At 37.1% G+C, this 27,722-nt stretch overlaps 1 protein-coding gene across 1 annotated transcript in view; it reads left to right on the top strand.

Annotated features, from left to right (window-relative positions):
- LOC150081424 (solute carrier family 22 member 4-like) overlaps nt 1–27,722 on the top strand; it is a 130,722-nt gene that overhangs the window by 41,377 nt on the left and 61,623 nt on the right. The window contains exons 4-5 of the mRNA XM_090380198.1: nt 7,812–7,980; nt 19,221–19,368. Of these exons, the coding sequence (XP_090236324.1) occupies nt 7,812–7,980; nt 19,221–19,368 (317 nt within the window). The remainder of the gene's footprint in view (nt 1–7,811; nt 7,981–19,220; nt 19,369–27,722) is intronic.

The raw sequence follows: 27,722 nt of genomic DNA, 5'->3' as shown, positions 1-27,722 counted from the left end.
AAAAGCCTTTCTAAGATCCAAGTATATAATATCAAAGTTATTCCCTGCATCCAGTTCTTTTGTGACTGCATCATAGTATCCAATCAAGTTGGTCAGGCAAGACTTCCCCTTAACAAAACCATGCTGTGTCTGAGCTATAACTGAAGTCTTGTCTAAATGATCCTGCAGTGCTTCTTTAACCAGTGCCTCCATTAATTTTCCTGGAACAGAAGTTAAGCTCACAGGTCTATAATTACTTGTGTCAGCCTTTGATCCTCCTTTGTGAATTGGGGTCACATTTGCACATTTCCAGTCTATGGGTACCTCCCCTGAGTCCAAGGAAGCTCTCATAATTATGGCTAAGGGTTTGCTTACTTCCTTTGCTGCCTCCTTTAATATAACTGGATAGATCCCATCCACCCCAGGTGCCTTTCTTGTGTTTATCTTCAACAGTTTCTCCTCCACTTTACTCCCAGTTATTTCAAGATTCTGTAGCTTACTGCTAGAGTTGAATACACCTCTGGCATTCCCCTTGCTGAATAACTCCTCATGTGTGAATGTCGATGCAAAATATTCATTTAGTTTGTTAGCTACCTGAGCAGGATCATCAACGGTTGACCCATCAATATCAAGTGGACCAATCTGATTCATCCCCTTCCTTCTAGAGTTTACATAAGTAAAGAACTCTTTGCTGTTTTTCTTTGCATCCCTTGCCAAGGATTTCTCGTAATCTGCCTTCGCCTGCCTAACCTCCTTTGTAACTTGGTTGCATATCAACTTGTATCTATCATAGGCTTCTGTGTCATGTGTTAATTTGTAAGTATCCCATGCATTTTTCTTCTCTGCCATATGCCTCATTAGTTCATCTCACATCCATTTTGGGCTAAACCTTGAACAATATTTCTTAGTTGGTATGTAAAGCCTAGTAGCTTCCAAGATAAGTTCTTTGAATGCTTCCCATTTTGAATTTGCTGTTGGTAACATCATCAGTTGGTCCCACTGTATAGAATTTAAATCCTGTCTTAGTCCATTGTAGTCGCCTTTACGGAAGCAATAACCCTTCCCTTTACCCCTAATGGTAGTTACCTCTTTGAGTAAATCCCACTTCAGCAGACTGTGATCACTGCCACCTAGTGGTTCATTTATCTGCAGATTCTTAATGCATGAAGAATCACTGCTGATAATCAAATCATGAGTATTACTCCCTCTAGTTGCCTCCCGAACATGCTGATGTAGAAAACAATCATCCAATAAATCCATAAAAGCCCTGCTAGTGTGTGAGTAACCAGCCCCCAAATTCCAGTCAATATCTGGGAAATTAAAATCTCCCATTATAAGACTCTCTGATTTACTGGCCCACTCTATTTCCCTGTACAGTTCCTTATTATACTCATCAGAGTCATTAGGCCTATAGCCTAGAGCTCTGCATCACACTGGGCAATACGGACGCTACATAGAACCCCAATCAAGCAAACTTGCCATGCACACATAATAATTACACAAACAATTAATATTCAGACATTACATACAATTATGCTCTCAAAAATAAGTGCACTAATAGCACTTGAACTAAGCACTATAAATCCATAACATTTATATGGTTAATGTAACACCTGAATTAGTTATTAAAATATATAACATATATATTAATGAAAATATGCACATGAAGTTATGCATAGAGGTCAAATGCATAAAATAATACAGTTTCTAACATGAATATTTTCCCTGGGTGAGAAACACATTTTATAACAGACCAGTTGCATTTGGGTTTGTCACTATCAGTAAAGGATACAATTAGATACGAGCATCTGTCTAAGTAGGGGGGTGTCACAGTCTAGATTGTAGCATGGTTGATTCTCAAAAGCATTTTGAGCAAATTCAGAGGACATGTAATGCATGTCATCAGAGATGAGCAGTTGCTCATCTCCATGATTTATGAGTACAATTTTGGCCATAGTCTACATCTGTGGGGATGGTAATTGGGGCAGTCATAAAGGACATGAGCCTAATCCTCATCAGCTCCACAGGTACATTTGGAATCCTGGGTAAGACCCAGTTGGCAAAACTTTGCACTTAGGGAACCATGCCCTGTAAGCAAGTAGGTGGTATATAGTCCTGGAGAAAACTTTGGAGGGGGGGGGGGTGAAGAAACTACCCAGTGAATTTTTAGTTGACTCTTCCCATCTAGTCTGCCATTGCTGGTAGAGTGTAGTTGTTATTTTGATGTGTAAACATCTTTGGCATCACCTACTAAATTTTGAATGGTAGTAATATCAATTTGTCATGATTTTGCAACACGGAAATGATATCATTTCCGTTTTATAATAAAGAAAACGGAGCCAGGAGAGGAGATCGCGCAAAGGATTAACCAGCATTAACCAGCTAGTGCCATAAAAATGTTTATGATTCGAGACATACCACTTAGGAGTGTTGGGCTAACCATTTCCACCCGTGGCAGAAACCTTTTCGTAACCAGAGAAAGGATATCTTGCAAAATTTAAAGTAAAGTAAAGCATTTAAAGCAGAGGATCATGGGAGGTGACCTTGGATGTGCTCAGAGCTGGCATGAACTAGTTGGTTGCGGATAAAATGTGGTAAAGGCAAAAAGAATGGAGTTGGGAGAGGAGATTGCACAAAGGATCATGGGAGGTGATCTTGGATGTGCTCAGAGCTGGCATAAACCAGCTGGTTGCAGAAAAATGTTTATGATTTGGGGAATACCACTTAGGTGGCTTTGGGCTAACCATTGCCACCTGTGGCAGAAATCTTTTGATAACCAGAGAAATGTATATCTTCAGGGCAGATTTTGGATGTGCTCATAGCTGGCATAAACCAGCTCTGAGCACATCCAAGATCATTACATTACATGCACTTTAGCCTTACCAGTTGAAACGCATGTAATTTAGGCTTTACAGTACCTGTTTGTATTACTGAAGCGGTTGTATATTTTTATCAAGAGGCGAATCATAAACATTTTTCTGCAACCAGCTGGGCCAGTCAAGAATATTTGAATCGGTTTGCGATTGGGAGATAGACTCCAAATTACATGTATGAGTAGAATCTTTTGCTTGTCATTGGCCATTCTCATTAAGTTGCAGAAGTCCTCGTCAATCATCAAGTTTTCACATTTCTTTGTAATTGTGCTGAGTTGGTTGAGCATGTCGAGCTTTAGATCCTCATTCATCTCTCTGTTTGGATGATTGCAAAAGTTTCAAAAGGGGTCTTCTTATCACAGTCACATTAGCATTAGCATTAGTAGAGGCACTTGATGCAAGAAAGCAAGCTTATGCAGCATCAGCCAAAAAAAAAAAATAAATAAATAAAAAATAACCACTTCCACTTCACCCCTCTGTTTGTTCGAAATACCTGTCCAGCTGAGCCTTAAACTTATTTAGGCTATCAACTTCCACGACAAGGGATGGAAGTCTGTTCCACCAACCAACCACCTGCTGGCTAAAGGCAAATTTCCTCATGTCTATCCTACATCTGTCTTTCTTCAATTTGAATTTATGCCCTCTGAGGTGATTATTCTGAGCAAGAGGAAGAATCCCAGATGCATTGAGCATGCTCAAACCATTCAAGGCTTTATACACCTCTATCAGATCACCTCACTGGTGCCTAGTCTCCAGACACTGTAATTTGCAAAACTTAAGCCTTTCTTCATACGAGCACCCCTTTGTTCCATTCACTAATCTTGTTGCCCTTCTCCGTACTCGTTCCAACATCTCTACATCCTTCTTGAAATGAGGCCTCCAGACCTGTATACGGTACTCTAGGTGTGGCCTGACCATTGCCTTATACAAGGGAATAATCACCTCCTTATCCCTGCTAGAAAAATTCCTATATATCATTGACAATACACCATGAGCTACTCTTGCAGCCCATCTGCACTGCTCAGAGAACTTCATATCTGCCTGCACAACCACCCCCAGGTCCCTTTCATTCTCTACCACTGTCAGTGTAGTACCACAGAGTTGATACGCTGCTCTGGGATTACTGTTTCCCATATGTAGTACTTTACGTTTGTCAATGTTAAACTTCATTTGCCACCTCTCAGCCCATCTGCTCAACCTTTCCAGATCCTGTTGCAGTAGCATAGTGTCAGTAGTGTCCTTGACAACCCTGCCAACCTTCGTATCGTCTGCAAACTTGGACATTAAGCTTGATATACCATCATCAATATCATTTATAAATACAGAAAACAATAATGGACCCAATACTGAACCCTGAGGGACTCCACTAATAACATTAGTCCACCATGAGCAGTGTCCATTGATTACCACTCTCTGTCTTCTCCCCCTCAACCACCCCTTTATCCATAGCAGCAATTTGCCTCCAATGCCACACTGCTCCAATTTGTGCAGCAGTCTTCCATGTGCAACAGTATCAAAAGCCTTTCTAAGATCCAACTATATAATATCAAAGTTATTCCCTGCATCCAGTTCTTTTGTGACTGCATCATAGTATCCAATCAAATTGGTCAGGCAAGACTTCCCCTTAACAAAGCCATGCTGTGTCCGAGCTATAACTGAAGTCTTGTCTAGATGATCCTGCAGTGCTTCTTTAACCAACATGATTCAACATGATCATACTATTCAACAAATTGCTACAATAAAATGGGTAATTAGGTTATTGGCCTAACTTCTTCCAAACATTGATTTGGCAGGGTGGTTAATGACAGGAATGATGGTATGGTATTGCAACAAGATCTAGAAAAGTTTCGCAGATGGGCTGAGAAATGGCAATCAAAGTTTAACATTAATAAATGCAAAGTACCGCATATGAGTTAGCAGTAACCCCAAAGTAGCATACTAAATGTGTGATACTACAGTGAGGGTAGTGAAAAATTAAAAAGATTTGTGGATAATTGTGCAGTCAGATATGAAGTTCTTTGAGCAATGCAGATAGGCTGCCAGGCGCATATTTTGTCAATAATATGCAGGAATTTTGCTAGCATGGGTAGGAGGTGATTATCCCATTGTATAAGGCAATAGTCAGTCCACATCTTGAGTACTGCATACAGGTCTGGAGACCTCATTTTAAGAAGGAATTTAGAGCTGCTGGCATGAGTACTGAAAAGGGCGATGAGAATGGCTTCAGTTCTGCAAATTGCAGCATCTGGAGACCAGGCATCTGCAGGGTGTTTTCATTGAGGTGTTTAATGCTTTGAATGGATTGAGCAAGCTAAATGTCAATATGAGTCTTTCTCTTGCTCGGACTATGCATGATGTGGCACAAATTCAAATTGAGGAAGGATGGTTGCAAAATAGATGTAAGGAAGTTTTCCTTTAGCCATCAGGTTGTGGGTGGTTGATTGTTGGAACAAACATCCATTTGTTGTTGTGGAAGTTTATATCTTAAATGAATTCAAGGAAGAACTAGACAAACTGTTGGGGGGGGGGGATGAATAGGTGAAATAGGAGGTAGTTTTTTTTTTTTTTTTTTTGTTGCTGATGCTGTATAAGCTGGCTTTTTTTTGCTTCATTTTCCACTAATTCTAAATATCAAATGAATTTCTCTACGTTATTTAGTTAATTTATTATATTTTTATGTACTTTATTAATTATACTGCTTATTCATATTTATTCTTTTAATTGCTTAGACATTGTTTAAAATTTGAAAATGGGAAACTTTGTCACAGTAACTTTGTACCTACAAAATTGCATTGGTATTGTTCCATTTAAAAAATTTAAAATAATAACACAATGAGGAGAAAAAGTAAACAGAAGCACAAATACCACATAGAATATTTTATCCACAGTTCAAGAGTGTACCCTCACATACAGGAAAAAAAGTACAGCTGTTTAGGGTTTTTAAAATTTTTTCTGCGATTAAAGTATAACACTTTCAGTTGCCTTAAAATGCATGCAAAAAAAATAATTGCGGAAAAGAAAACATGTGATATGTTTTAAAAAGATTGCAGAGCCTTGTTCATAATCTCTTGGTGTATAATACACATGTCAAATAATTTATTCGGCAAGCTTGAGATGAGAGGTAAGCCAACCCTGTTCTCTTTTTCAGTGTCCTGAACTATACATATACCCAATACTAGGAGTTTGCAATCTTTTTCTTTATGAGTTTCATTTCAATAATAAAAATTTTCGTGTATCACTTGGCAGGTGTATTAACATAGAAATAAGTAATTTTATTAATCTTCCTTATTAATGCCACCAGGTAGTAGGATAAAGGGCAGACTTGCTGCAGTCAATCCTATGTATGTTTTTTTTTTCTTTTGCAGTGGTGACATGCTACAAACACTATTGATCCTGGTAGTGATTGCAACATAGTTGCACAGGACAGTCCACCTGCCTAGCGTTGCCAGTGCTTGCCCTGTATCATAGGGTCAGTCAACTGTACTCATGGGCATTGTAGGGTAGTTGAAATTGGGGGAAAATTCTCCATAGCTCTTTCATACAGTCATACCTGTTTTCCTTAGTGAAATATTAAATGCTTGAAGCTAGCTATAACTCTTCATTGATTGAATCCACAGTAATCACCTTACCTGTGGAATGAATCCACAATAATCACCACAATAAAAATGCATGAAGTTATGAAATCATTTATCTTGCACCTTGAAAACTTTTTGAAAATAATTTTCAAATCTCTGAAAAATGGTAATTTAAAATATGTGCCATTACTGAGTCTCTTGATCATCATTATAGAGGGAGACTGGAAGGGGATACAAGGCAAAGATTGGACTTGTAAACAACCAGTAAAGAATGAAAACAGTTCAGGCTTGAATTGACATATGGAATATTTGCAGCATAAAGAAGGCATTATGGTGTGCAGCCAAATGGACATATGGAAGGCATTTACATAAGGCATAGTCTCGCTTGCAGTTAGACTACACCTTTTGTAAAAGCCTTGAGCAAAAGAAAAACTTACTGTAAAGGGTTCTCCATAACAGTATAGTGGGTTTGCCATTTTTCACTCATTTAGAGTGGTCTCTGTTCAAGTCCTATCATGGACAAGAGGGGCACCTCCGCCAGATGGGAAGGAACAGCAGTGCGTAGCACACGCTTCTTGATTAGACTGGGGTTTGAGCCCGTCACCACCAAATATGGAGAATGCGGAAAGGTCAGAGAATGACCACTGCATATTCCCGGAGCAATATGGCCTTAGTTGCTAATGCTCCTGAAAACCAAATAACAACAGTTAATGGACTAGAGGAATTTCTAAAAACCTCTCTGATTGAAGTGGCCTTTAGAAATTTCTAAAATCCTCTTCAGTGAGAGCTGTAGTCAGTTAATGTCAAGTAGAGGGAGCAAGGTTTCCTGTAGGCTGTTCCAGGTTTTTCAGCCCACACAAAATGCAAATTGGCCCCTAACATGCACTTGTATAGACATAACACACAATGATGCAGTATGGCCTAAGTTGCTGATGCACCTTAAAAATCAACAACAATAGCTTACTTTAAAGAGGTTAGTCATCTGATTTTTTAAGATACCAAAATGGTTGGTGTTTGCTTTTATTCTTTGGTTGATCGGAGATTTGTGGTAATTCCAAATGAGCTACAGTCAGAAGGGAGATTTGTCTGATGATGGTGTTGCTTTTTTTTTTTTTTTTTTTTTTTTCCTTTGAGAAATTGCATATGAATGTGATCATAACTGTACTGTACTGTACACATAAACACTTATGATAAAAGTTTTTGCCACATATAATTTTAAAGGTCTGTAATTGCTCATTTCACTCCTTTGGACCATCTATTAAAATAGGACAACAAATAATAAACAATAGTAAAACCTGTTTTAAATTGCCGATAAATTAATTAGTTATACTGAATACTTAATTTTTATTGATATACATCTTATATTTTGCCCTTTTTTTTACAGTAATGGAAATTGTAAATCACAAATACAGAAACATTTTTGGAATTGGCATACGCTTTGGTTGGACAGTAGCTTGTATTATTCTACCAGGAATTGTTTATCTCTTACGCCACTGGGTGTACATTCAACTGGCTATAACATTACCATGCTTTCCTTTGATATGTATGTATTGGTAAGCCATATTTGAATACTTGAAATGTATAGAGTATTATCTGGCTGGGTTGCTTGTTATATTTTGTTAGAAAATTTGATTACTTGGTCTCATTGGATAAAGCATTAGTAGGAGACTTTGTTATCACTACTGCATGCCTATCTGTTGGTATATTTTTGAAGGGGTGAAGAGGAAATGGTGATCAACTTTTGTACTTGTAAAATATGATTATTAGATTCATATATTTACAATTTCATTTTATTATATTCTATATATATATATATATATATATATATATATTACTCAATTTGTTTTAAACACTCTGTGGAAATACAGTTAGCTGGTATACTTTTAGTTCAAAATAAAGTATCGCACTATTGTAGTTCTATGGCAAGTTCCAGCCGTTGATACCAGCCATGCTGTGAGATACAATCTAATCATATAAAAACATGTCATAGGAACAGGCACATTTTGGCCCTAGTTGCCCTTGTGCCCAAAAACACCAATACCAATACAATCTAATCAATTTTGATAGGAGTTTTTTGATATAGTCCCTAGTTTATGTTTTATGGATTAAGTATTAATATAAAGACAAATTGATGCAAGGAAGCCAGCCTCATTCGTCATCATCCTTAAAAAAGAAATTTAGCTGGTTTCATCCACTACATCCACACTATTGTTGAATTTACATAGGCTCTCTAAATTGCAAGATTAACTGTACGACTAATTCCAACAGTTAATGACTCTTGGGCTAAAAGAAAATTTTCTTATGTCCCGTCTGCAATTATTTTCCTTAATTTAAGTTCATATCCTCTTAGTTTGTGTTACCTGCAAAATGTTGGACCACATTGTTCACATTGGTCCACTTATTATGAATAGCAAAGGTATCAATTATCCTGTAACAGTTGCTGATAAAAACTGAATACTTATTGGGAGTTTAAATGATTTTATAGTAACTGAAAGGAAGCTGGAAGAGAAATTGTTGCAGCTAAAAGTAAACAAGGTACCTGGTGCTGATGGAATCTATTCAATTTTATTAAAAGAAGATAAAAGGAGGTGATCAAATATTTAGCTATAATAATGATAGTAGCAAACTGTAGGAAGTCTCCCCTTATTTGCAAGGGTAACTCAAAGGGCAGTGTTTATTTACAGACTGGTAAAACTTGTAAAGTAAACTGGCAAAGACTTGTAAATTTGACTTTGGTTTCAAGGAATAATGGTTCCAAATAATGGAGTCAACAATTAGAGAAGTAACGTGAGATCATCTTGACAGTTATGGAGTTATATGGAAATCACAGCATGGTTTCATTAAGAGGAGGCTATGTGTGAACAATTTAATTATCTACCATGAGGTAGTTACAAAGAAACTAGATGCAAAAAAAAAAAAAGTAATTTTGACATTCATATGCTTAAATTTCAGTAAAACACTTAATACATTTCCACATGAATGACTGTTGTTTAAAATGTAATAATGTGGAATTAGGATAAGTTGCTACTATGAATAAATTGATGGTTAAATGTTAGTAGACGGAGAGTAATTATAAATATCTGCTGCTCTTCATGCACAAAGATTCCACTGCTGAAGCCTTGAGCCTAGTAATTGAGCCTTGGTTTTGGAGAGATCCAAATCTCTGACCAAATTATTAAATTCTGCTTGAGTGATTAGATGCAGCTTTGAAGTATTAAGAGTTGAACAGTTTGGATCTGTATTCATTCTGGGTTCTGCATCTTCTGGCGACTCCTTTTCTGATCCTGAATCGGAGTAAAGTCCATAAATTTCTGGTGGCTTTGGCACTGGCATTGTATCATTGTGAGGAACTGGTCTTAGAGCAGAAGGTATGTTGAGATACTCTACTTTATGCTTGGATTTCCCAGAAAAACTAGAAATATTGGTGATACAAAAGTAACAATTGTTTATGTGGTCTCGAGGTTCCTGCCATATCACCAGAACAGTAAAAGGCATCAATTTATGACTACCTCTAAGCCAGCCTGTTAATGTCCTTGAACATGAGCTACAGGAAATCGATGGAGCCAATTTTGAAGTCCAAAATAGAGTTCATAGGCTCACAAGTTGTGACAGTGGCTTCTGCTGCAATTTTAATACTACTTCTCCACAAATGTAGCAAAAGGTATCAGGCTTATTTTAACAAGAAAACAACATATTTCAAGTATGGTTGAGATATGTGCACATAAGAACACAATTAAGAAATTGTAGATTTTTATTTCTAATTTAAACACATTTCACGATTTACACTAATGCACACAACACTTGTTTACAAACACAATTCACTAAAACTTGTTCACTTTGTTCACCACTTGCTCTCTGAAATACATACACTTTTTGAAATACACAAATGCTTGCTTGGTGTGGAACCCACTTGTATATATACTGGTAGAGAAGTTTCTAGAAGGCTCAAATGTTTCTAGGGATCTCCATCAAAAGTTCTAAAACTTTCCAGAAACATCCTAACCTTTCCTCTGCAGATAAAACTATAGAACATTCTTGAACATTGTAGAAAGCTCCCGAATGCTCTAAGAATCTACTAAATGTTCTAGAAAAAAAAAATTAAAAAAATAAATAGATAAAATAAATGGAAAAGTTGATTAAGCCAACTACAGGTCTTGGTTTTCAGTCATTAACCTACAATATTTAAAAACCAGGGTGATAAGAACTTTTTAAGCACATATCTGAGTTTTTGAACATATTTTCTACGAGAATCTGTCAGAATTATTTCAGGGAGGAAATTGATGCCTACCAGTGTTAATAATCAATCCATACATACTTGGTTTTGAACAGGCAAAAATTAGAAAATTGCTTCTTGTTGAAATAGTAATTGAGCCTTCTTATCTCTGGCGAAAGCTGTTGGCTGCGACTTCTGCCCATCTATTCTTCCACCTCTGTTACAACCTGATGGTGCTATTGCATTCTTGGCTAAAGATAAAGTTGATTTATTAGCCAGCATTCTACATTTCTTTCAACTGGTGTATTTATGATTTTGATAAATTACCTGTTTCCAAAACAAACACACTCCACCCACTGCTGCCTCTGATCTTCCTACTTAAAGGTACAAAAAACAAAAAAAAAACAGAAAGGTACTTGAACTCTGAAGAGTCTTGGTGCCTATAAAGCTCCAGGACCTGATAGCATTTCTCAACTTGTTCTCAAAACCTATGCTCCAAAGCTTGCTTCTGTTTTTTTGTCCCCCCCTCTTTCTTATTCTTCTAGTGATTTTCCTTTGTGGAAATCTGTTCACATTCTAGCCAGATTCTAAAAAAGAATGACAAATCCCTTCATCCCAGTTGTCAGCCTTTTACACTTATTTGTACTCTTTTCAAAGTAATGGAGAAGTTCATCAACTGCCAACTCAAACTATCTTGAAACAGTCTTGAAATCTCCTGAATCAATGATCACCAGTCTGAATATTGTCAGTGTCAATCCCCTGGTGTTATACTGTCTTATGTTATTCATCTTTGGACAAATTCAATGAAAAAGTTCACTGGAACATAAGCAGTTAGCTCTTCATGTTTCCGTTTCCAAGGTGCTTGATTGTGTTTGTTAAGTTCTCCTAAACAAGTTCCCATCTTGTGAATTTCCAACTGTATTCTGCAACTGATTACCCAGTTTTCTCTTTGACTGCTCACTGCAGGTGATGGTAGATGACTCCCTGTCTTTTAACTTCTTCACTAATGGTGGTGTTCTTCAAGGTTCGGTTATTTTTCTCACTCTTTTATATTAATGGTCTTCCTCTACTAACTGGAAATCCTATTCACATCTTTGCTGGTGACACACAACTTTCCATCTACCAGTTTTAAAAACCTTGCTCTTCACAAACAGCTTCAACTTCTCAAATATCCACCACCAATTCCTAAAATGCTGATCTCCAGTAATTCTTGAATGGGCAAAAAAAACTCAGTTAACTTCAATCAATCCTTCTGAAACTTGGTTCCGTCTTATTTCTCACTTAAAACAGTCTACTGACTGAATGCTCATCTTCATTGACACACTATCTCTACTGAGGATTACTCTGACTTCTATTCTCTCTCTTGGCATAAGCAAATCACAAATATTTCTTCCTATTTATTCCTTCCAACAGTTTTTTTTTTGCACTCAGCATTACTTTTCGTCTAAATAGCTACTAAATCTGTACAAATCTCAAATCTGCTTTATTATTGAATATTGTTCCCACATCTTTTGTGGTACCCACAAAACATTTCAAGTGTCTAGGCCCTGTTCTAAAGAGGAAATTCAGGTTAATTAATGACCCATCTCTTATGATATCTCTCTCTCTCTCTCTCTCTCTCTCTCTCTCTCTCTCTCTCTCTCTCTCTCTCTCTCCCATCGTCATAGACATTCAATTTCTGCTGCATGCCTTTTCTATGAATACTTCTGGACACTGTTCTGAATTGGTATTATTAATTCCACTGCTTTCTTTCAAACCAGTCAGAACACATGTTTAACTTAGTCAACATTCATTCGCCGTTTAACTCCAAACTCACAGAAGTGATTTTTCTTCTTTCTCATTTATCCTTTCTACATCTGGTCTTTGGAACTGTCTTCATATATTTCCTGAAAATTACAATGTACAGAAAGTTAGGCCTAATATCAACAGGTGTCTTCTGTCTTCTTGAACCTCGACTCACTTATGGTACTGAGTACTATGGATTCTAAAACCATTTGTGTTTGTAATTTTCATAAAAAATATTAGGTATGACATTGATAAATGCTAGGTACTATATTTGGATAGTAGTAATTCCAAGATAATTTGTCATTTGGGTAGCACTAAATTTAAGGTAGTTGATAATTAAAGAGACCCACCCGAGAGAATCTATACAGTCTGATGTGAAGTTTTCTGAGCAGTGCAACAGGTTTCTAGGACAGCCCATGAGAGTTCTGTCATATAAAAGCAGTGGTTAGGCCACATCTGGAGTACTACATAGGTTTGGAAATCTCATTTTAGGAAGGACATAGATCTGTTGAAAGGGGTGAGGAGAAGAGCAACAAAATTATTTGGGGTGGTTGCACAAAAGATTATTTTTACCTAGAATGACTAGCATGAAGGAAAGAGAGAGTGAATGGGAATGAGTGGAAGTGCAAATGTAATTGGCCGAAAGAGTGCAAAGTTAATAATAACTTACATTACTTTATATATACTAGCAAACATTTACTAACAACACAAACACTATCACTGCATTCGCCCTTAGCCTACACCACAACTGAAGAATAACAGTAAGTTGAGGTGCCCAGAGAGTGCAGTGCAGTGCAGAAAGCAAGAGTCAAATAAATGAAATAAAAGCCAGAAGAATGAATGAAAGTGTGTGAGAAAAAGAACACAAACCATAAATGCTACAGTTAAGCACACACTTTTAACCGTACTTTTAATTAGTATTTAAATTTACACTACACATTGTTGCACCCCCCCCCCCCCGGTGTGTGAGAAAAAGATGAATGAGTGAGTGAAAAAAAAAAAAAAAAAATATATATATATATAAGAAAAAAGTATAAAAATAGAATATAAGTAGAGTGAGAATGCAGATTATGAATGAAGTTAATGTGTGTCTCTCCCACCCCTTCACCCGGTGGGCTCCCCACTGCCAGCTAACATGTCCCACCCCCAGAGTGGGATGGGCAGTTTGACCTTCCTACCGGATTCAACACTACATGGACATGACAACCATCACCGATGAAGACATACTGCGGCTTTGCTGCCAACATGCCATTTAGTGATCTGAACTGGGTACTCTAACCCAATTCCCTTTAAAACCCCATCCCAGGGCAGTGAAGGGAGGAGACAGGTCTCTGTCCCCTCCCTGCCTTCCCAATACTTCGCCTGGTGGGGCTCGTCCACTGACCTCTTTGGGGATGCCTACTCGATTGTTCCCATCCTTCTACCTGTTCCCCCCCCAAAGTCTTCAGTCTCACCCCTCTCTCACTAAACCGACCAAGTACACCCATAACAATGCCGCGAAATTCTAATCAACATTTAAATTCTACTGCTTTCTTGTAAATCTCTTTTGGTCAAATTCTAGTCTTCACCCTTTTTTTTTTTTTTTTTTTTTTAATTATTATTATAGGCCTTGCCACTGAAATCCTTGGAAATTAGGTGTTGGAGCCTGCCAGAGTACCTAAAATAATCTACTGGGTTCCTGACCTGCCTCCTCGTGGCAAAGTGTGGGCATTGGTGGATCCCAATAGGGGCCCAGTGGCTAAATGGTCAGAGAAACAACAGAACATAATGCTACACAACTGACCACTCTCCACACCCTTTTTAAATCTCTGGTCACCACGGTGAGATGGGGGGGGGAACCCCTGGTGCCATCAGACAACTAACACACTTTACACTTATAGCAATCTATTGGGTCTAATAAATGTGCCTTATCCCTCCTGTTATACCATCTTAGTATTAATATTATAAAGGCTAGTGATAAAAGGAAGGAACTTTTTCTGTATCTGTCATAAGAAAAAGGTAAACGTTTTCTATCACTCATACCTTTCCTGTCGTCAAGAAGTCACTATCCAATTTCATTTTGAAATTTATTCAGTGTTGGGTCCATTGTTGTTTTCTGTATTTATAAATGATATTGATGGTGGCGTATCAAGCTTAATGTCCAAGTTTGCAGACGATACAAAGGTTGGCAGGGTTGTTAAGAACACTACTGATGCTATGCTACTGCAACAGGATCTGGAAAGGTTGAGCAGATGGGCTGAGAGGTGGCAAATGAAGTTTAATATTGACAAACGTAAAGTACTACATATGGGAAACAGCAATCCCAGAGCAGCGTATCAACTCTGTGGTACTACACTGACAGTGGTAGAGAATGAAAAGGACTCGGGGGGTAATTGTGCAGGCAGATATGAAGTTCTGTGAGCAGTGCAGACGGGCTGCAAGAGTAGCTCATGGTGTATTGTCAATGATATATAGGAATTTTTCTAGCAGGGATAAGGAGGTGATTATTCCCTTGTATAAGGCAATGGTCAGGCCACACCTAGAGTACTGTATACAGGTCTGGAGGCCTCATTTCAAGAAGGATGTAGAGATGTTGGAACGAGTACAGAGAAGGGCAACAAGATTAGTGAATGGAAGAAAGGGTTGCTCTTACGAAGAAAGGCTTAAGTTTTTCAAATTGCAGTGTCTGGAGACTTGGCACCGGCGAGGTGATATTATAGAGGTGTATAAAGCCTTGAATGGTTTGAGCATGCTCAATGACGATGGGATTCTTCCTCTTGCTCAGAATAATCACCTGAGAGGGCATAAATTCAAATCGAGGAAAGACAGATGTACGATAGATGTGTGGAAATTTACCTTTAGCCAGTGGGTAGTTAGTTGGTGGAACAGACTTTCATCCTTTGTTGTGGAAGTTGATAGTCTAAATAAATTTAAGGCTCAGCTGGACAGGTATTTCAAACGAATGGAGGGGTGAAATGGGAGTGGGGTTTTTTTGTTTTTTTTTTGGGCTGATGCTGCATAAGCTTGCTTTCTTGCATCATATGCCTGTACTAATGCTAATGCTAATTCTCTGCTTTGACTAAGGCAGGTAGTTTATTCCAGTGATCAACAACACATTACTTGCTTCAAAGTAAACTTCATGGGATCCAGCCTTTTTTCACTTCCCAAAATTTTGTGTTTGTGCTCTCTGATTCTTCTCTCTTCTGAGAGTGAAAGTATACCCTTCATTCATTTTACTGATTCCCTTTAGGGCCTTATATACCTCTATCAGGTCCCTCACCCCCAAGATGTCTAGTTGCCAAACTTTGCAGTCTGCACTGCACCTTCTAAGGCATTTTTCATATGTACATCAATTGGTCTCTCACCTATCTGGTTAACCTTCTCTGAACCCTTTCTAGATGTTTGTCTTTCTTCAAGTGGGACCATCCAGAGCTGGACAGAATATTCTAATTGCAGTTTCACCATTGTCTTATATAAAATGAATTCCCTACTTGTTAAGGTCTTATATATCACAGACAGGATATCATATGCCTTTCTAATCACCTATTTACACTACATGGAAAATTTCATGTCTAACTGAATCATACCACTAAGTCTTTTTCATTCAGAATCACTTTTAACTCCACTCATCCTAGCTTATAATAACTCCTGAATTTCTGTTTCTTAGATGCAGATACTTGCATTTAGAAGCATTAAAGTTCAGTTACCATTTTTCAGACCATTTGGGCAACTGATCTAAGTCATTTTTTAGCAAAATGTCTGGTCAATGTGCCTTACCCCTCCTGTTAATACCATCTTAGTATTAATATTAATATTATAATGGCTAGTGAGCAAAGGTAAAGAAAGCCAACTCGAGAACAACAGGAAACTTTGGGAAACTTTTAGTGGTCAAACACATTTCCCAGTACTGCAGCTTCTCCCTGCATTCTCGGTAAACAGATGGTGCATGTTATCGGTAATGGCAGTAGAAGTTGATGACAATGTATTGATTCGTTTTTTTTTTTTTTTTCACTATTAAAAGCAGATTATTGGAGTTCATGAGTGTAAGGTACCCGTAAGTAAATTTCACGGCTGAAATTTACTTACAGGTACACTCTCCAGATTGCCTCAGTCTTAGGGTGGTTATCCGCCCCCTCACTGTTTTAATCCAATAGGAAAACAACTTCTACTGCAACTACCGATAACACGCAATGTCTGTAGAAGTCATTTTCGTATCAGATTAAAACAGCGGGAAGGGGGGATAAACACCCTAAGACTGAGGCAGTCCGGAGGGTGTACCCATAAGTAAATTTCAGCCCACTCGTGAACTCTGATAATCTGCTTTTAATAATAAGAAAAAAAGCTAATCAATACATCTTTATTGACTTCTACTGCCACTACCGATAACATGCACCATCTGTTTACCGAGAATGCAGGGAGAAGCTGCGGTTCCGGAACATGCTTTTGACAGGTAAAAGTTTCCTGTAGTTCTCATGTTGGCTTTCTTTACCTTAGCTGGCTAGTGATATAAGGAAGCAAACTTTTTCTATATCTGCCATAAAAAAATGGTGAAAATTTTCTGTTGTTCGTACCTTTCTTGTGCCAAGAAGTGGCCATCCAGTTTTGCTTTGAACTTTACAACTCTGATTTGACAATTATGGCAGACAATTCATTCAAATGGTCAACAACATACTTCCCAAAAGTAAACTGTATGAGATCCATCTTTGTTAACCTATAAAGAAACCAGTGAAATTTTACAAGTTACCCCCTTCCTGCCTTAAGTCATCAGTAAAATTTGACAACTTCTCTTCTGCTTAATGACCTTGTGCTCTGTCATTACCGATGAATCTTTAGTATGTGGCTAGTTAACATTAGTTTATCATTATTATCTTTAAATTTTTCCTAGATTTCTGAGGGATGTAGTTGCTGCAAACCTGTTTAGATCTGGTGAATGTATTGGAGGGTTCTTGGTGGTGAAAGTTTAATATTTAGGAATTGTCACTCAACACATTCAGAAAATTCATAGCTCTTTTCATGAAAGCATAATCAAGTACAGTGGATTCCGGTTATTTGGGCCACCAGTTAATCGGGGCAGCTGTTTATTTGGGGCAAATCTTAAAAAACAGAAACCAATCGAGAAAATAGCCAGGGTTTACTTCGCTTAATTGGGACAGCATGCCGTTTAATCGGAGCAGGAGACCGCAGCACTGGAGATTACCCTACGATTGTCTCCAATGGTACCACATGGTTCGGTCGAAATTCTGGAGGTCACAACCATAAAACAATAAAAACAATTAGCAGTCACCTGTTTATTGGGCTTTTGTGTTAGTGAAATCTATCATAAATAGACAGTAAACTCGATCTTACTGAATTTGCGATAATACCAACAACTGGAATTCTGTGGGTTATTATGGTGAAATGTGTTTACACTTCCATGAAATCTTCAATCATATAAAAAAATTAATTTTCAGATCTTCTCTTCATTCGTATTTTTAAAGCTTTGTAACTCGTTACTTGGTTCTCACTTGCGCGTATCGTGTTACTTGCAATTTGTGTGTGCCGTGTTCTTTGTTATTGATTGCTTATCTTTTTACTGTTTTAAATTTTAACCCCCACCCACAAATGTCAATGAACAGAAAAGTCAACTAGTTCTTATGTACATATTACAGTACGTATTAATTATTCCAATTATCACATATATTCTTCAGATTTTCATGTATTTTTTAATTGGTTAGGTAATAAAGGGTAAATTTCTGCTTAATATATCTTTGCTTTTAGAATCACTGTTTAATAGAATTAAAATTCGATTCACAAACGTGATCGCAATGACCGGCACTTACTGCACATTGTATAGTGAACGGTACTTTACTATGTTGAGTTCGTTGTAACGTGATTTGATTGTACAGTGAACCAATTATAAAAAAAGGGGGATACATTGTATTTTTAACTATTTATGTGAAACTTCGGATAATTGGGGCAGCCGCTTAATCGGGCCAAAATGCACTAGTCCCGATGTGTCCCAAATAACCGGAATGGACTGTATATAAAAGAAAAATTTAATTACTGGGCTGGTCCATTTTGGTTACACTATTGTTTGAAATTATATGCAGAAAATTACATGTACAACCATAACAAAAAAAATTGAAACAAAGCATGTTTTATTATCGACTGTTATATAGACATGTTAGTTTAAGCATATGTATGTTTCTTTCACTAACTCTGCTAACAACTGTTGCATATTATGACAGTGCTTAGCAGAGTGGGAGGAGACATTTCTGTTTTTAATTCCTGCAGCTCAGACTGCTCTGAGATGGATAATAGATGATACTCACATCAACCACATCACTTTTAACTTCAAAATTTTCTAGTTGTACGAATGGGCTGCATAATTCGAATAATCATGAGGCGGGTTTATTTGAGAAAAGACCACCATGTCCAGAGTCCAACTAATTTTTAACACTATTAAGTGGTACCTTGATTAGATCCATACCTGATAATTTTCACTCATTTAGTAAAGGCAGAATTTGAATTTCTTCAGAACCTGAGGAATTCTTAAAAGATCTCTTTGACTGAGGCTGTTGTTAGCTGGTTTGAGGAAGAGGAAGTAGAATTTCCTTGGTTGAGTTAATTGAACAATCTTTATATGTGGTTACTAAACCATTTTCATGAACGGTCCATCTAGAACAAACTGATCAGCAGTCTTGTCTTTTCACTAAAATATAATTACCACATTCAATTTTGTAAAATTTTTCCAAGTTATTCTGCATTTTTAGTACTTTGCAATTGTCAGTCTTATTGTTGGAATAAGTAGTTATACTATTTTGCATGTACCACGAGGCTTGTTCCTGAATCCCCACGATGGCTGTTGATACACCAAAAGTATGAAGAAGCCAAATTAAAGCTACAGCACATTGCCAAGAAAAACAAATCTGAAGTAAAAGCTATTGATAACAAGCTGGAAAAATTATATCATTACTTTAAAAAGGTGAGTAATGATATTTTTAAATCAAATCTATGTACTAGAATTTAAATGTTAACTTGATTGTTAAGATGGAATATTCTTATAGAATGCAGAGCTAGTTTTACAGACTAGAAGGTATAAATCCCCCCCCCTCCCCTCCAGGCCAGCTTCTCCAGATCAAATGAAACCAGCCATTCATTTTCCACTTATTTTTATGAATGTAAAAAATTATGTATATACAATAAAAACATATAACAAAATATTTTTAATACAATTAATACAGATCACTAGTTAGGTTGTTGTATATGTAAGCACCATACTAACAATAGGCAAGCCACTAATACTTGTATAATACTGAATAGCCTAAGTTTTGCCAATGATCACCAGCCAATAAAGCAACAAACTAAACAACAAAATTAAGTTTGTAATGTATGGAATATTGCATCTTGCCACAGGCCCGAGTTAACTTTAAATGATATGACTCTAATTACATGATAAAAGAGATGAGGAAATCCCAGAGCTTTTCTCTGGAGACTAAAAATAATTTTAGCCACTTTAAGTCTGTTAACAAGAGTGATGGTATTGGACTGTGTGATGAGAGTCATTTACCACTCAATGTAGTATTGTCTAATGTCATAGTCTCAGCCTTTCTTTTGTGTGGTGTGAATGTCCACCTTAATCTTGCATCCCTACTTGCATTTGTTTATATCTGGCTTGGTTAAGGTCTGAAAATACAATGCTGGAGCCATTTCCTCCAGCTCTGTATTTTTAGACCTTGAATATCAGGGATATACCCTATTGTTATTAACATTTCCACCATTATGAGGGTGTAAACAGAGTATTTAGTTGTTGCAGAATGACCATACTTTTTCAAAGTTTCCACTCTTTTTGAATCCTGCTGTTGACTCGTTAGTCAAAAAAAAAATTACTGAGAAATCCTTGTATTTTATTTTGTTGGGAAATTCCCATGTTATGTTCTGTGCTATTGCATTTGTACTTGTTGAACTTGTGGAAAAACCTAGATTTCAAAGTTTTATTACTATTGGATAGCACACCAGGCCATCCAAAAGATTTAAGTCATCCAAACGTGAAGTTATGCTCTTACCACCATAGTAGTACTGGGTTAATACAACTTCTTTTGGCACCTCCGTAGCCAGGTGGGAAGGAACAGCAGTGCGTAGCACATGCTTCTTGATTAGACTGGGGTTCGAGCCCGTCACCACCAAATATGGAGGATGCGGAAAGGTCAGGGAATGACCACCGCATATTCCCAGAGCAATATGGCCTTAGTTGCTAATGCTCCTAAAAATCAAATAACAGCTTCTTTCGCTGACCGGGCTAGCCAGGTGGATAAAGTGCCTGCCTGGTAACCCAAGGGTTGCGGGTTTGAATCCTGCCTCGGGCTTGGATCAGAGTAAATGCAAAAACTTTGGGAGGTGCATTATGGCCACAGAAGCCGATGTGCCAACAACTAACAAAAAAAAACAACTTCTTTCATTCAGCCATTAGATCAAGGCATTATATCCACCTTTAAAACTCATTCCATCAGAAAATCGTTACAATGGATTTTGGAAAAAATTGATTCTGAATCTATTGAAGTAATGAAGGCATGGAAATGTTTTTCAATTTTGGACTGTATCGGAATCATAGCTTTATCGCTCAAAGAAGTAAAACTGTCAATGTTAAATGTGTGTGGAAAAATGTATGGCCAGAGTCAGTTCGTTCAGGAAATATAGTTGAACCGGCAGAAAACGGAATTGGTGCGATAGCAGAACTTGCTACGTCGGTATGAGGGGAAGGTTTTGATGATATGACTGCTGAAGTCATAGCACAGTTGATAGAATCGCCATCCTCCCCGCACTGGCTGGAAAAGATTCAAGTTTGAATCCCGTCGATGAAGGGAGGAATGTTTTTATGTGTCTTTTTCACAACATGGCTGAGTTAGTTGGCCGAGGGTAGCATAGATTTTTCTCCCAAAACTCGGTTTTTCGTCCAGCAAAACAGAAAATCCACCTCAGGACACATGCAATTTATGGCGCCTCCGTAGCCAGGTGGGAAGGAGCAGCAGTGCGTAGCACACGCTTCTTGATTAGACCGGGGTTCGAGCCCGTCACCACCAAATACGGAGGATGCGGAAAGGTCATTCAGGGAATGACCACCGCATATCCCGGAGCAATATGGCCTTAGTTGCTAATGCTCCTAAAAACCAAATAACAACAACAACAACATGCAATTTATAGACAATATACACGGAGTAACACGCCTTAGTCGCTGATGCTCCTAAAAAAATTTAATAAGATATGATTACTGAAGACATTCAAGAATTTGTATTTGATTATAAATAACTTCCACATGAGGCATTATCTGATGGAAAAGTTCTAACCAGAACTCGAATTTTTCATTACTCAAGATGTGCAAAATTCCAGTTGCTTCTGAAATTGTCTTATCTGCATTTGCTGTCACTTGTAGTTCCTCCATGCACTATTTTAAGGATTCAAAATTTTCATAAATGCTGTTCATGGTGCATATATTGAAGTTCCATCTTGTAGAAGAAGGTCGGGAAACATGGCTGTCCATATGCTTTCTGAGAACAGAGAGATGCTGTGGTGATCTCGAGAAAAATGTTGGTATCGACATGAGGTTCGAAAGGAATATTCTTGAATCTCGGGTACTACTTTCTGCATTTCTCATCATCAGATTCAGTTGGTGTGCATAGCAGTGAATAAAATATGCATTTTTGTACACTTCTTTTATTTTAGCCTGAACTCCCCCTTTCTTGCCTTTCATCACACTTGCGCCATCAAATGTCTGAGCAACCAGTTTTTGAGTATTTCCTTTGAGGATTATGTTTAAATGATCTAGAATGCACTTTGATATTCCATCTGGCATTTGGTTTTCCAGTTGTTGTTATTTGGTTTTAGGAGCATTAGCAACTAAGTCCATATTGCTCCGGGATATGCAACGGTCATTCCCTGACCTTTCCGCATCCTCCGTATTTGGTGGTGACGGGCTCGAACCCCGGTCTAATCAAGAAGCGTGTTGGTTTTCCAGAGTGAAAAAAAAAACCCAAAAACGTTCAAAAAATGTCTCCATTCAGCTCATATCTCAGAACAATTACCATATGTATATGTTTTGAAACATCTGTTGTGTCATCAACCATGACAGCTACGAACTTTATTTTATTTCATCCCAGCGTATTTGCAGCAAACAGTCAAGATTCTGAATAGTTTTTGAAATGCCTTTAAATGCTGCATTACTTTCTAAATGGTTCTTTAAATTGGAATATAATGTACAGGTGAAGTTTATTAATCCTCTGAATACACCTGGATTTTTAGAATCGTCTTTTTCGTCATGTCCACCTAAAGGAATTTTAAACTGTCCACAAAATTTAATGCACTCTATTAATTTAGATAATACCTCACAATTCTTGGTAACTTTTCTGTGATGTTTGCAGTTCGAAATTCTGTAGGCCTCACTAAGCTGTTCTTTAATATTTACACTTCTTAAAAGCGATAGTGAAATCACATTATCAATATGTTTCTTCAAACTCTCATGTTTTAGAGTTTTTCTTTCATTCTGTTTATGTTTATAAAGCCACTTTTTGTCAACGTTAAGTCACCTCTGAACAATAAACATGGAAAACAAAACAATGCATTTTTAAGAACCCAGGGGGCTCACATCTGGTGAGTATGGGCTTGGCACACCCAGGGTCCTGAGCTGGATATCATCATTCTTCTCTTTCTTGGTGATTCCCTTCTACTTTTGACTCTCTCTCTCTCTCAGAGTAACTCGGGAACTTTTTTTTTCCTGGTGCAGCATAAGCCTCAGGCTTCCTTGCACCATATGGCTATTAATAATAATAATAATAATAACTTCACAACCACAAAGCCAACTTTTCCTTTGGTACCATTCAGTTTTAAAACTGCAAATATATTTCTTATTATTACTTATTCCCCGCAGAGAAATTTGAATCTTTGGTGTGGGGCAGCCTTCTTTTTAATCGCATTTTTTTCTTGGAGAGATTGTGAAATCTCTCCAAGAAAAAACTAATTGTGAAAAACTAAGTTGCTGAAGTTTATTCACTGTCACACGATTTACTCCATTGAAAAGCATGGAGGCCATGATCAAATCAAATTTCACAAAATTGTGTTTCATAGAAATAATGTTTTACTTACACATCACCTCATAATATAACTTCAACTTACCAAGTTCAAGCTCAATTCGCAATTAAGCTGTAATCACATAATTACACTGTTGAATGTTGAGTATTGACTTAACACTGATATTATTTAGTTACTTAATGGGAATTCGGGCAAATAACAAAAAGACACCGACATTGTGGCTACACACCCATCATGGTCAACGATGAATGTTTGTTGTTTGTTTGTTATTTGGTTTTTAGGAGCATTAGCAACTAAGGCCATATTGCTCTGGGAATATGTGGTGGTCATTCCCTGACCTTTCCGCATCCTCTGTATTTGGTGGTGATGGGCTTGAACCCCAGTCTAATCAAGAAGTGTGTGCTACGCACTGCTGCTCCTTCCCACCTGGCTACAGAGGTGCCTTCAACGATGAAATCTGCACTGCACTCTTTACAGCGACTTTGATTTGTATCACCTATAAAAAATGTATATTGGCAAGTTGCCAATATGCTGGTTGCCAATGGCAACCAACCAGATATTCGCTGGAATGCAAAATGTGTCACTGCTTGGCACACAGTGAGGCCTACGGTTAATTAAACTTCAAAGTTGGAAACAATTTAATGTTTTTATTTGTTTATTATTGAAATGATTACTGGAAATAGAGGATATGCATACTATATGTGGGTCCTGTTAATAAAAATATTCATTGTGTTGCATTGTTCTTCACAAAATTTCATATAACTCCGTTCACTGTATATCTAGATTTAATACTGGGGGTGCTGCAGTGCCTATGAACGAGCCGCCCTTACCTGGGCCATTGCTGAAATAGGATCATGTGGGATCTTCCTAGGTGAAATCTGTTATTTTTTGTGTGTGAAAAATGGATGGGAAAAAATGGTACTATGATAGCCTCATACACCCTGAATGGGTAAACTTTTTTTAACTGATTTTTTGTGTAGTAATTTAGATATTTGATTGCCACTAAAAAAAAGTCACAAAAGTATCACAAACTTCTTATCATACACTCTTGGAGGTTTACGGATGCCTTGCTACTTCCAGTTTTTGAGGTCTCCAGACATAATAAAAAAAAATGAAGATATATGAAAGCAAAATAAGGTACAAAAAAGTAATATAAAAAAATTATTATTTAATAAGAATATTATTCCTTCTTATTTAAATAGGATTTTATTTAATAAGACACACCCCAGTTGGTTTTGTATCTTATTAATATGTTAAGCTAAGAACACGATGTAGCCAGTTCTTCTCTTTCTAGTTTAGAACCAGTGTATAATATGACTTTTAATCACCACATATCAGGTTATATTGCTGTGTAATAAACTGAGGGTTGATGGGTTTCATTTAGTCTGGTCGTGTCTCTTCCAATGAATATATTAATGAGTAAGAAAGAACAAACACAAAGGAATGTGCTATATTCATTTGTGTTTTGTTCAGCCCTTTAGAAAACATGCTGTCGATTCTATACAAAAAGAAAATAAATAAAAAAGCTTAAAAATTAAAACTCTATTAGAATTATATCATTGTTGGTATATAAAATATATTGCACCTTCCTTCTGAGTACTGGTTTCTCACTTATAGTTTATTTTGGCTTATATTTTGTCATTCCTTGAATTAGTGTATTTTTAAATAACAGGATTGCTTTTACTATATATACTTTTTACTATTGTATTCAGTAAATGTCAACATAAACAACATCATTGACAGGTGCCAAATTTTTAAAACTGTTTCTTGCTTTGTTTTTTATAAAAATTTTGAGTATCAAATGCACTATAGCATGGGTGGCCAACTTAATTTGTGATGCGAGCTACTTTTTTTCTTCAAAATGTGCCGCAATCTACATCTCAAGAATTTCATTACACATGGTTAAAAAAGTTAATCAACACATATTGAAAAATGTTGTTGTTTATAAATTTTAAAATTAAATGCAATTCAGAATTCTTATTTTAAATTCATACGTATTTAAATTTTTAATTTATGTGAAGTTTGTGTCTTCATGTCATCTGCCATGCTTTCAAAATGGGGGATATACTGTGATAAGGCCAAACATAAAGAATCTTATGCATACAAGTCCGTAAGAGTAGAGCGATTCTTCGTCTTTGTTTGTTTCAGATACTTTTGAAAAGGCCGATTCACATAGATTTGTGGAACTAAAACAGGAATTTAAAAGTTCACTGCATTTTTTTATGGTTGGGTGCTTTTCTCGACAAACATATTTCCAAAAGTCTTTTTTTGACGATCTGGCTTTTAGCAAGATATCATTTTGCAATGTAATAATTTCATTTTCATGTAATATTTTCTCCATGTGAAAAATCTCGGTGATTTTTTTCTGCAATTTGTTTTGTATCTAAGTTGACATTAAATGGATAAATATATTGAACGATGTCTTCAATTGCTTTAAAATCACTGAATCTGGTTTCAAAATCATCCATCCACAACGTTCTCAATTTCAGAAACATATTTCTCAATATTAAATTCAGAAACAGGATAATTTTGCAAATGATCATGCATATTTGCAAAATGATCAAATTTTTTTTCTTTGAGATCCTTAGCCATTGCCAAAAATTAATATTTATATGCAGAAATACTACTAATCGTGTCACCCACATTTTTATTTTTTCCATGTAATTCCAAATTTAGATCACTTAACTTACTGGTAAAATCTGCCAAAAAAAGCCAGATCGCACAACCACTCCATACCTTGTAGCTGCTGATAATCATCTCCCCAAAAAAAATTTGATCAACAATTTTTTAAATTTCATTCAGCAAATTTCAAAATCTCTGTAGAGGCTTACTCCGACTCAGCCACCTCACTTCTGTTTGTAATATCAGAGCTGGTTCATTTTCATCAAGTTGCATTTTGAAAAGTCTCCTTTGAAGAGATTGTCCTCTGATGAAATTCACAATTTTGAAAGCTATATCCATAACATTTGTAGTATTTAATCTTTTGCTGGCTAACACTTGTTGGTGGATGATACAGTGGTAATCAAAAAATCTCGGAATTCATCATCCTTTCGGCACAATGCAATGAATATGGTTGCCAACTGTTTGTTGTTTGTTATTAGGTTTTTAGGAGCATTAGCAACTAAGGCCATATTGCTCCAGATATTTATTCACTTATATGTGTTAGGTATGCGCATCATCATTCATTTTCAATCCACTGCAGGATGAAGGCCTCTCCAGCAACTTTCCAGTTCCTTGTATGTGCATAATACTTAGTGGAGTCCCTCTGGGTTCAGTATTGGGTCCATTATTGTTTTCTGTATTTATAAATGATATTGATGATGGTATATCAAGCTTAATGTCCAAGTTTGCAGATGATACAAAGGTTGGCAGGGTTGTTAATAACACTAATGACATTATGCTGCTGCAACAGGATCTGTAAAGGTTGAGCAGATGGGCTGAGAGGTGGCAAATGAAGTTTAACATTGACAAATGTAAAGTACTACATATGGGAAACAGCAACCCCAGAGCAACGTATCAACTCTGTGGTACTACACTGACAGTGGTAGAGAATGAAAAGGACCTGGGGGTGGTTGTGCAGGCAGATATGAAGTTCTCTAAGCAGTGCAGATGGGCTGCAAGAGTAGCTCATGGTGTATTATCAATGATATATAGGAATTTTTCTAGCAGGGATAAGGAGGTGATTATTCCCTTGTATAAGGCAATGGTCAGACTACACCTAGAGTACTGTTTACAGGCCTGGAGACCTCATTTCAAGAAGGATGTAGAGCTGCTGGAACGAGTACAGAGAAGGGCAACAAGAGTAGTGAATGGAACAAAGGGGTGCTCTTACGAAGAAAGGCTTAAGTTTTGCAAATTACAGTGTCTGGAGACTAGGCACCAGCGAGGTGATCTGATAGAGGTGTATAAAGCCTTGAATAGTTTGAGCATGCTCAATGCTGATGGGATTCTCCCTCTTGCTCAGAATAATTAGCATTAGCATTAGCATTAGCAGAGGCATATGATGCAAGAAAGCAAGCTTATTCAGCATCAGCCAAAAAAAACAAAAAAAAAAAAAAAAAACCCACTCCCATTTCACCCCTCCGTTCGTTCGAAATACCTGTCCAGTTTTTAAATTTGTTTAGGCTATCAACTTCAACAACAAGTGATGGAAGTCGGTTCCACCAACCAACCACCCGCTGGCCAAAGGCAAATTTCCGCACATCTATCCGACATCCGTCCTTCCTCAATTTGAATTTATGCCCTCTGAGGTGATTA

The sequence above is a fragment of the Mastigoproctus giganteus genome, chromosome 8 (assembly GCF_048544385.1).
Source record: "Mastigoproctus giganteus isolate SK-2022 chromosome 8, ASM4854438v1, whole genome shotgun sequence".
NCBI classification, from domain to species: domain Eukaryota; kingdom Metazoa; phylum Arthropoda; class Arachnida; order Uropygi; family Thelyphonidae; genus Mastigoproctus; species Mastigoproctus giganteus.
This window is presented reverse-complemented; position numbering and strand designations above follow the sequence as displayed.